Genomic DNA, 11430 nt, shown 5'->3' with positions numbered 1-11430 from the left:
CTGGCAGTTCAAGGCCTGGGAGGGAAAAAAAAACCCCAAACCCTCGGAGAAGCAGTTAATCACAAATGGTGAGGGAATACAAATTAAATGATCAAAAATAGAAAGGATGGACTGTTTGTTTTTCAAAATGCCGTCTCATTCTGCACCTGGATTGCGGGCGCTTGGGAGGGGTGAGACTCGTCTCCGAGAACAAGATGCCTGGAGCCGGGAAGGTTCAATGAGCATTTTTGTTCACCAGGCAGAGACGGAACGTGGAGCCTGCGGCTGGAGACACCGGACAAAGGACATTCGTAGCCACCGGTGACCTCCCTGCAAGGAAATCCTGTGCCCCCTCCGGCTACACGGACCGTTTAGAAATCCGGACACGTGGGTCGCGTGGAGATGGAATAACGTTTCATTCCATGATTTTTTTTTTCAAAGAGGAGATGGATTTGGGGCGTGGTGTCCCCTTGGCAGAAGAGATGTGGTACTAAAACATCACCCTCAGGCCGTGGAGAGGAAGGTGTTGAGATGTGAGAGGGCACAAGGGAACAAAACTCACTGGCAGCGACTATATTTAGGGGGGACTAGATCATCTCCTAGATCATCGTCTGCTGCATTAGATGATCTTTAAGGTCCCTTCCAACCCAAACCATTCTATGATTTTACGACTAAACGAGCGGTGGATGCCGTTTCCCTGACCGTCGCTGCAGAGAGGCTCTGGAACAACCGCCCAAATGGGAAAATGGTGGAAAACTTACCCGTTTCCAGGTGGAAAATACCCCCCTGGAGCATTATTTGGACCTTGTCGAGTGGATTGCAAGAGATTTGCACCCACGTCAACGTGAATACAACCGTGGGGCAGGAGCTGCAGACCCTGGAGGGGGGTCATTGAGGATGTTCTGGTTTCAGCTGAGATATTCCCGGGAGCAGCAGGCGGTTCCAGCACCAGCTGAAGCCCCGGGAAGCCCGGGGGGGGTGAAAACTTCTGAAAAATCACATTTTGTGTTCAAATTCAATCAAGAGAGTATCAATCAGTGCAGGATCGCAGCAGGGCGGGAGAGGAGGCAGCAAGGCTGCGTGGACAAGAGACATCCCGAAGCCGAGGTTTAAACTGGGGTGCAACTGGGAGCCTCTTCACGTGCTGAACCTCGAGGGCAAGTTGGGCAAAATGGGGAGAAATAGGCAAAAAATAGGGAGAGCTGCCCCCCAGATGGGGTTCTGGCCTCTCTGCCAGAGGGTGTTTCCAAATGACAGTCCCAGCCACCCCAAAAGGGTGACAGTGGGAATCAGCGCTCTCCCTGGGAAATGTCACCCTTTCCTCAGGGATTCGCTCGGGCCATCGGGGAACGAATGTCCCCAGGAGATGCTTCTCTGAAAGGAATATCTGTATCAGTTTAGGCCTTTGGTCTTAAGAACTTTGCTTGTTCATTAGGCCTTTGGGATCCGACCCTCCCCTGCAGCTCAGTGATTTCAGCGGGCAGGATTTTACCCCAGCGTCCAAGAAACCCACGCAGCCATCGTTAGGCTCCAGAGTGAACAAACCCCCCCTTATTCCCGGCCCGGAGGCGGAGGGCGGCGAGTCCCGCCCCTCTCCCGTGTCGCCCCTCCCCTCCCGCTGTGATTGGTCCGCTTGGGGGGGAGTAGGCGGGGCTCACGGGCACGCAGCCCGTCGTGAAGCGGAGGGGCGGGACGGCGGCGTGCGTGCGTGCGTGCGGGGGGCGGAGCGGGAGCGCGCGGGCGCGGTGCGAGGCGCCGGGAGCGCGGGGAGGGGGGGGGAAAAGGAGCCCGGCCCTGAGGGGAGCGGCGGCGCAGACACCGACACCTCACCCAGCCGGTCTGCGCCTCGCCGGGGCTCCGCGCCTCGGCCCCAAGCCCCTGCCCGCTGCCTTCGCCCAGGGAAAGGGGGGGGGGGTGCGGAAAGAAAGCGAGCGAGAGCGGTCGCGGGTCCCGCCGCGGGGAGCGGAGCGAGCTCGGGGTCGGCGGCGGCGGCGGAGGCTCCTCCATCATGTCGGCGGGCGGGGACTTCGGCAACCCGCTGCGGAAATTCAAGCTGGTGTTCCTGGGCGAGCAGAGCGGTGAGTCACCGCCCGGCCCGGCTCGGTCCGGGTCTCCCTCACACAGCGGCGGCGGGGCGGGCGCCTCCCTTCCCCCTTGTGGGGGGAATCCTTTCCTCATCCTCCGGTGGTGGTGGTGGTGGTGGTGGTGGTGGGGGGTCGACTGTGCTATAACCCCACGTTATGAGGGGAAAAGGGGGTGTCCCCCCCGTTCCCCGCCGCTTTCCGTGGAGGGGGGTGGGGGGGCTGTGGGCCCTCGGGGAGGGGGCGTTTGCCTCCCCTTTTGCAGAGGCTGCTCTGCCCCGTGGTCGCCGCTCTTTGGGTGACAGGGAGGGATCGAGCGCGGTTCAGTTGGGATTTAAGAAAAAAAAAAAAAACCCAACCAAAAAACCACCAAAACCCAACGGCCACATCTCCAGAAACAGTTGCTGATTCATTTGATCCCAGCTCCCAGGTTTTTTTTAGGGGGCAGGAGTCCCCAATGCCGGGTGTTTTCTGTGTAAATACAGCATTTTTCGAGGAGAGAGCAGCGGATCCAAGGCTCTAAATATTTAATTCAGTCAGGGAGATTTTTCTTCCCTGTCTTTGGAGTAAAATAAAACCAAACAAACCACCCCCCTCAACCCAAACGATGTCTCCTCCTTCCTCAGGAGAAGGCCTCTCTCTCCAGTACTGCATTTCAAATCTTGCACTTCGGAGAGTTCTCTATAAAAGAAAAAAATAAAAAAAATGCTAATTTGGTGGATGCTTTGTGTAATCCTGGTGAGATATCGAGCGATCTTTGACATAGCGAGTAGGTGCAAAATATTCTCTGTCTCAGGGTGGGGTATTTGCTCCCTCAGCCACCTTTGGTCTCTATGTGGTAGGAGATGATGAAATACTAGTCTTTTTTTTTTTTTTTTTTTTCCTCCCAAATGACTTATATCTTGGTGTTTCCTCACTCGTATGTAGATGAGCTTGGTGATAAGGCTGCTATTAAAATTATTTTCACCTATACATTGGCAGTTTACTTTAGTTTGCTCCTTCCGTCTTCTTTCTTTTTTTAAAAAAAAAATAATATATTTTTGATGTTGGAACAGCTCCTCGTCATATTAGGGATTCAGGGAGCGCAAGTTCAACTTGGGGTATTTTTTGGAGGGGGGGGGGGTAAGTCAGCTGATGTATTTGGTTGGGGTGCTGTTTGGCCAGCCATTTTATGAGGATTTTGGAAGAGGGTCAATAGATAGAAGATGCTGGTTTGGTGGTGGTTTTTTGTGTTTTGTTCCCCCCCCCAAGGTATTTGATAACAGGAATCTTAAGTATTAGCTGTGCATTTTCAAAATGCTTGGCTTGTTTTCCTGTATTTCTGAGCTTTGATTTCGTGAAGCTTTTCGAATACCTCCATGGAAGGCTGTAGCACCTGGTGCAGATCTTAAAATCTCAGCAGCTTTTAGTTTACACGTGGATTTCTTGTCTATTTTAGCAGACATAACGTCAGATATTTGCTTCTTCTAGTCTCTAATTTTTTTTTCTTCTCAGCTAATTGTGTTTATACTGGAAGGTTTAAAATAACTCCGGTTCGTAGCATCAAATCTAGGGTGGAGAGAAGGGGTTTTATGGATATAGCACAGCAAAATACTCCTAACTAAATATCCATAGCACTGTAGCTGCTGTCTTGACTGTGGTTTATGGATGGGTTGAAGCTGATTTGAATCTGGCTGGTCAGGGCCCGGCTGGCAGCTGCGGTGTGGGTTTCAGACCTGCCTTTGTCTCAGATCCTGGGCGATGACTCCGTGACTGATCCGCTCTCAACCCGGTGCCAAACGTGGCAATGCCGATGGCAGCGTAAGCCCTCGGTGTGGCCACGCAGCCCACGGGTGCCTGCAGCATGGGCACGCTCCAACCCAACGCTCAGACAATTCTCATGTCTGATGGAGAAACGGCTCTTTCTAAATTCGGCTTGAATCTCTTAAGATACTGCTGTCATGATGTCATTCTCTGTAATTTTTAATTTATTTATTTTTTCTAACTGTGCAAAGGGTGAATAGCTCCCATTACAAATGGCTCCTGGAAGAATAAATGCACTAATAATGTTCTTCTATATGATGGAGATAATTACAGAAGCATCTCTGATGCTGCAAAGGGAGTTGGAGTGGGCTTTGCTTACACATAGCTCCCTTTGTCATTCTTTGTTTTGAAGGTTAAGGGAAATGTAGAAATAAAGTTTTGTTTTGTTTTGTTTTTTTTAATAATAGCAGCTTTCATAAATGAGAAGATCTCTTTGTACAACTGTTGCGCTGGATTGCTGCATTCCCTTCCTCTTTAGCTAAAAGGTTGTCTGCCCTGTCGGAAGGCCATAATTAAAGATATCCTACTGCTGCTGGTGGGGAGGCTGAACGCTTCTGTTTCATTTACATTCAGGGACTTCAGAATGACAAATGAAATGTTATGAAGGGCTACTGTGTTTGATTAAGCTGCCTCAGCAACCAAAGCTGGCTAATACCAGACCTTCTGTGCTGACTGTACACGGTCTCATCAATAAATGGGTATGTTATGGCTAAGAAATTCTTAACCGGAGTTCATTGCTGCGCGGGCGTTAACAGCCCTTCCACTCGATGGTGTGAGCAAAGGCAATTATCGTTCCGTGTGAGATCTGGAAGCATCTCTAGGTGTTTTATTCTTACTTGGAAGTAGGATTGCACAGGGGATGCAGTGTCTGATTTTTTTCTTTTTTTTTTAGCTGGTATCCTCGGCCATATTGTGGGAGTTTGATGCCGTACACCTAGGCGTTCGTGTGGACTGCAGTGATTCTTCCTAGTTACCCTGTTCGTCACCAGCTGCAGATTCCCTTTCCTGCGCTAAGATGCTGATTTTATATTTTTTTAAAGTCCCTTCTTTCCTCCTTTCTCCCTGATCCCCGAAATCTTCTTGTCTCCTGTGTCCGTTATACCTTTTGCCTTTATTGCGCCAGCTCCTCGAGTGCTCGGTGCCGTGGCGAGCGAGCTGACGCACCGCCGCAGCTCCCCGTGTCCTGCCCGCGCCAAGCCCTCCGTCGGTGATGGCGTGTGGGGGCTAAATGACATCGGGTCACTCAGGGCTCCTTTCAGGATTTACTGCAAGTCATTGCCTCTCCATAGCAATATGGTTGTTGTGTCCCCCACGCCCCTCCCCAGCCGAGCCTGGGTACTTGCCGCATGTACAGTGGATTCATCACCAGCCCGCAACGTAATCCGTGTCCAGCTAGAAGAAGCTTCTCTTTCTTATTTTTTAAATTTTTTTTAACTTGTAGTACAAGGATATAGCTTTGGGTGGCTAGTAAGAAGGCAACTTCAGCAGCACTTGCCTTAATTGAATTACTTTTCTCAATGATTGAAGATTATACAGAGTTTAGCAGTTTTAAATATGCTAATCTTTAATGAAAAGGCGGAGAGAGCTCTGTGCTGAGGGATTAGATAGAGCTATTGTGGCGGTGGGGGAGAGGATGCTTCTTACTGCCTCTGATCTTGTTTTATCAGGTGATTTTCATCAGTCTTAATGCCTCAAGTTTACGAAATTCTGATTTCTGGGTCACAACAGTTAATCACCTGTGCTGTAGGCTAGCTTGCAGTGAATACGGTATATATTCAAATATTAATAACAACTTCAGTTGTATCTTGCATATGAGCAGCTTTGCTACTTAATACATTGATTTTTATTTTTTTTTTTTGATTGAGCAGAACCGAATGCTGGGGCACTGCAACACAAATATTCTTTCATCACATGGGTTTATGCTGCGGCTTTTATTGGCGAGCAAGTCTGAAGGGCATTAATATGTACAGAAAGCAAAATAAGTCCCTGTTGTCTCTTTCTGCTGGCATTTCTGCATTGCATGAGATCTTAAAAAATGCTAATTTGTTCTAATTTTCTTTATCAGGAGCCGAGATGGTTTTTTTAACGTTGAAAAAACTGATAAGTACGATATAATAACTTGAGGAATATAACTGTTTGGAAAGGACTAATGAACGATACGGTTGCATAACGATGTTGGTACAGGCACTGCTGAACAGTGTGATGTGTCTTATTAGATAACTGGAGAACTGCAGGTGGTTTGTGTGTAACATGAAGCTGGTGTAACACTGGTCACAGTTCAGCCCGTCTGCAGAGACTGGCATCCCTGTGCAACTTAAAACTCCCTGCTTTTTAAGGAATTCTCTGCTTTATGAGCTCCAGAGAGCTATTAGCTTGTCCCACTGGTGGTTTAAAAATCTTATCCCCTTCCCTCCTGTTAATTTCCGAATGTCTTGGTTTTCCTGTGGGTGGATCTTCAGATATATGGGTTTATATTTGGACTATATGCATTTTCCCCGAGTCACTGAACTTCATTTTCTTGGGTACATCTGGAAGCTGAATATTGTCCAGGTTCTTTCTCTTCTCCATCTCTGAAATAGCCCTTTCTATAGCAATGTCTAAAAGAAGCACATCAGACTTGGAGAAAAAGACTGAAATGTCTTTTTTTCAAAGGAAGAATAGCTATACCTTTCTGCACTTTGGTATCTATTTCTGTCTGTATCTCAGAAATAATTTGTGAACTTGGAAGGAAAGGATCTTCTTATCCCTTGATTTAAAATGATGGATTTTATATCTGCAGCAAACTGGGGCGTTTGGTGATATTTGGCACTTTCTTGGCACGTGATCTGGGTCCTGCAAAGCTGATGTCTGAGGCTTTTGCTGAAGCTGTAAATGGGACTAGCAGAGAAACAAAGGTGAGGAACCTCATCTGAGGCCACCTTAGCAGAAGATCTAGCATTTGGAAATGATCAGAGCCAACAGCTGTCAGCCATTCTTCTCCACTTCACCCATTGTTAAAAATCTGTCTTCTGTGATCGATTTGGGAGGAAGTAGCTGCTTTCTTATTTACCTGATAATTTAGTCCAGGTGTTGAAAGGCATTTATTGTGTTCATGTACCAGTTGTATACGCTACTGATTTTAAAAAAAAAAAAAAAACCCAACAAAAAACCAAAACCAAAAACCAAGCTGACAAACCACCAAACCAAGCAAACAAAAGCTCTCAATGGTTTGAAACATGGCTTGAAATAAATCAAAGTCATGACATGAAAACTATCAGATTTCTCAAAACAAGCTCCGAAACTCACCTGTGAGTCCTGTAACCTGCAAGAACAGTTACCTTGCGGTAGAGGAATGTTTCTGAAAGGGTTTGGGAGCTCTGATGTGTCTCTTCTGATATGGAACAGGGTAGGACAAGACTAAAAGCACTGTTTTCAAAATGAACTGGTATAATCAAAATGATTACGAGTTTCACACGTTAGTATAAATTATTTATGGGAGTAGTCTAAATGAAAAATGGGTGTCTCAGCAAACAAACAGCAGTCAAAATAGGGACTGGTAGGGAAAGTAGAATTTTTCAGGTCCGTTTTCTTGATTAATTTACTGAGCTTACACAAAGTTGAAAAGCTAAATGCATTCTTTGTTTTCCTCTCAATATAAAACCATCTCTTCTGGCTCTAATATATTGAAGGGCCCAGGCACAGCGAACAATGAATCATTACTTTACATCAGATATTTTCTTTTTATGTCCAAAACATGATGGGCTGAATATGTTTTGGAATATTTGAGTAATATTAACTGGGGGAAAAAAAAAAAGAAGACTTTTTTGTGTGTTTCAGTGGTATATAACTCTTACCCAAATGCAGCCTAGTGCATCAAAAAAAAAAAAATCGCTAATCTGTGAAGCAAGTATTATGTGAAATAAAATCTAAATAAATTCTTTTCATCTGTGGACTATGTAATAGTTCAGTAAATTTATGTGTCTGGGTATGCACATATATTATACTTAGAAAACATCAAACTTAGTGCAAAGGCCATACTGAGTGGCTGAGATCCTTTTTGAGATGGAAATCGCTGCTTATAGGTTGTCAACCAGTAAAAATACCAACTGAAGAAAATAACCAGCTCCGAATGCAAAGTAGTACCAAAATTGGGGGTTTAAGTGGAAAGAATTCCTACTCCTGATGTCGCGTGCGACTCGCTGTGATTTATAAAATGTGCTGCTGAAACCTCCCCTTGTTGGATACATGGACCTATTTTTTTTTTTTTTTTTTTTTTTTTTTTTGCGTGCCACCGAGCTCTGGAGCCCCTTGCTCGCTTCGGGCTGCCTCCTGTTGAGCCTGTCAAACCGAGTTCAGGCTTCAAATGAGGAAGGAAGTCCTTATTCAGCTGTACAGCACAATAGTGCCATTAATTTAATTTGACTTTTTAGAACAAGGGTGTAACTTTCCTTTTTTGTTTGGTGTTTTTTTTGTTTTTTTTTTGTTCCCTGTTAGCACGTTCTTTCTGCTGGACCGCTGTAAACCGGGATGAGTCAGTGCTGCCAGAGTGCCAGGGCCGGGTTTCCCAGTCCGCTGGATGATTTCAAAAGACTTCTTGGACTTCTGGGATACCCCAGTGTGATGATCCAAACTAGTTACGGTGTGCACGAGGGAAGCTGAGGAATACAATGTGCGGTGTCCTAAAGTTTGATTTTTAAAGTCTCACTGCCCAGAGAGGTGGTGGAGTCTCCTTCTGTGATTCTGTGAAAAGGGACTTTGGAGCATGTGCTCTTTAACTGGTTCTTATTGCTGTACAGAATCTTAAGGATTTTGCCTTTGGCTTTGCAAAAATAGAATCACAGAATCACATGGGGTTGGAAGGGACCTCTGGAGATCTAGTCCAACCCCCTGCCAAAGCAGGTCCACCCGGAGCAGGTTGCACAGGAATGTGTCCAGGTGGGGTTTGGAATGTCACCAGAGAAGGAGACTCCACCACCTCTCTGGGCAGCCTCTTCCAGGGCTCTGCCACCCTCACAGGAAAGACGTTCCTCCTCATGTTGAGATGGAACTTCTTATGTTCAAGTTTGTGCCTGTTCCCTCTTGTCCTGTCACTGGGCACCACTGTTCTTCAGGTAGGGCATTTTTTGCCCCTGTAACAACTTCCTCCTTTAGTCCCATCACAACGACAAGAGCAGGAAAGGCCAGCAGCTGGGCTGGAGTCTAACTGGGAACTCCGCAAGCAAATCCTGCGTGACCGTGGCTCCTTTGATGAGTGCAGGTGCCTGGCTGAGGACAGACAGACGCTGGCATCGCCCATGGTGGTCGCTTCCATTTAAATGCGGAGAGTTGGGTCATACATCTAAGAGTTTCCATGACTTGACTGGCTGCCGGTATCCCCTGGAGATGCCACGCAGCTATTCTGAGATTTGCAGGCTCGTAGTGTTCTCTTATCCAGACATGTGTAGGTGTCATCAACACACAGAATTAAGGCTTTGCTTTAAATCTAAAGCATATTTGTCCAGAACTGAAAGAGGGAGGAAGAAATATTGGAGCAGTACTGATAAGCTGGTAGCTGTTTTGTCTTCAGACGTGGCCAGAACCATCTGCACCAGTGGAAGGTGCAGGTAAACCTGCTAATGAGAAAATGGTCTTAACTTTCACTTGATCTCTTTTATGTCTTGAATTGTCCCCACTTAAATCTCTGTACTATTAACGTTTGCGACCATAGAAATCGGGGCCATTTATCCCGGTAAGTGACGGTTTTTAATGATTTGCTTCTAGGAGAGCAATCGGCGGTTGCTGCAGCACAAAATCCCCTCGCTCCGACATCTCTGTAATTAATGCAGAGGCCAGTTTATTCCATTCCTCTAAATGCTTCCTGCTACGCTTCCTGTCCTTGCCTCTGTCTAGGTTTGAGTTACAGCCAGTTCATTTTCTTAATGTTCTTGATAACGTGCGACACAACGGGAAAGGAATTAAATCTAGAATAGATGTGTTGCTAAAAGGAGAGGGGCCCTCGAAGGGTGCAGTCTCCCCGGCAAAGCTCCAAGCAGCAGCTGATGTGGGATTGACGAGGTTCCTGTCGGTTTGATCTCTGCCAAGGGGTCTAAGTAGCTGCTGCTGGAATCGAGGAAGAGTGAATTCCTGCTCCGGGGGCGAGAGTTCCGCCCTGAGGAGGCTCTGAAACTGTCTGCACAGAAACGGGCAGGCAGCATCGTATTAATCTGAGCGCAGAAGTGTTTCTCTGCAGCTCGTAGGGCCAGGCACTTCATTTGTTTTAATGAAGATGTTGCCTTCTCTGGGAGTAAAAAATATTCACTCATTACTGACTCTGTCCTTTTCTGCCAGCACAGAAATGGCTGTGAGAAACCCTGCTTGTCAGTGATGGGAGAACTGTTTTTTTTTTTTTTTATGGCCTGACAGAAGGAAGGCTTAGCAGAAGAATTTGAACTAGATGGGTGATTGAATCATCTAGTGGATGTCTGAGGTGGCGGAGAAAATGGAGAGAACAAAATTTATTGTAAGTGCTGTGAGCGAAAGCATAGCGTGTACCCAGAGATCGATAAATCTTGGGGAGAGCAGCGTGAGCTCAGGACCAGGGTGGAGGGCGTTCGATTAGAAAGGCAGGTAAGCCGAGAGCACTTGCTTTTGGAAAAGCGACCGAATCGGCAGGTAATGTTTCCTGATGGATGCAGTCAGTATTGGGAAAGTAGATGAACAGGGCTTAACTTTCAAGTCTAACAGAATTAATTGGCGGTGAAGCACCATGTTGCAGTGTCTTCTCTTTCAAAGGAAGTTCTGACCCCTTCTTGACTTCACTGGGCAGGTCCTCAATGCTAGAGGTTTGCTGCCTTATTTGTCTTGTCTATATTACCTGATTTTTATTTTATTTCTCCCCCTCTCCTGCTGTCAGATTGATGTATTTGCTGCTGAAGCGGTTTTTGAGTATTGTGTCCTTGGCTCACTCAAAATGGCTGAAAATCACTTGTGTCTGCATAAAAGCTAGGATGGCTTTACTAAAGCTGAGCTTCTGCTGCTTACTTGGATAAAGCCGTAGGAGAATCTTCCAGCGTAGCAGCTGAACACAGCTGGAGGAGGCTGAAGAAGGGCTGAGTTTGGTGTATCATCTCAAGGAAATCCCAAGTTATGTTGGGTTTTTTTTGCATTTCATCCTGACCTCGGAATGCCTTTTTTTCACAGGTTGGGTCTTCACAAACCTTCACAGGAGGTTTTCACAGGGTGGGTCTCTTCCAGCTCCTTGTTTCCAGACCCACCCACCAGTTCAGGTTCTTTTAAGTCCTCAGCTTTCTAAGCTGCCTCTTAATCATAGAATCATAGAATAGTTAGAGTTGGAAGGGACCTTAAAGATCATGGAGTTCCAAACCCCCTGCCCTGGGCAGGGACACCTCCCACCAGACCAGGTTGCTCAAAGCCCTCTCCAACCTGGCCTTGAACCCCTCCAGGGATGGGGCAGCCACAGCTTCTCGGGGCAACCTGGGCCAGGCTCTCACCACCCTCACAGGAGAGAATTTCTTTCTGGTATTTAATCTAAATCTCCCAGTTCTTTGTGTATTCAGGGTTTTTTTTTTTTCTTAGTTATCTTTTGCCT

The 11430-nt window shown here is 46.7% G+C and overlaps 1 protein-coding gene across 4 annotated transcripts in view; it reads left to right on the top strand.

Moving 5' to 3' along the window:
• The first annotated feature begins 1730 nt into the window (after positions 1 to 1730).
• The window catches only part of RAB6A (RAB6A, member RAS oncogene family), an 82490-nt gene continuing 72790 nt past the window's right edge, over positions 1731 to 11430 (top strand). For 3 of the 4 annotated variants that reach the window (XM_074159846.1, XM_074159837.1, XM_074159817.1), the window contains exon 1: positions 1737 to 2057. In XM_074159846.1, coding sequence (XP_074015947.1) covers positions 1988 to 2057 — 70 coding nt within the window. In that variant the 5' untranslated portion in view covers positions 1737 to 1987. Of the gene's footprint in view, positions 2058 to 11430 lie in introns of all 4 variants that reach the window. The other variant, XM_074159827.1, reaches the window with a different exon arrangement.

Source organism: Numenius arquata, chromosome 1 (genome assembly GCF_964106895.1).
Source record: "Numenius arquata chromosome 1, bNumArq3.hap1.1, whole genome shotgun sequence".
In the NCBI taxonomy this organism is placed as follows: Eukaryota; Metazoa; Chordata; class Aves; order Charadriiformes; family Scolopacidae; genus Numenius; species Numenius arquata.
This window is presented reverse-complemented; position numbering and strand designations above follow the sequence as displayed.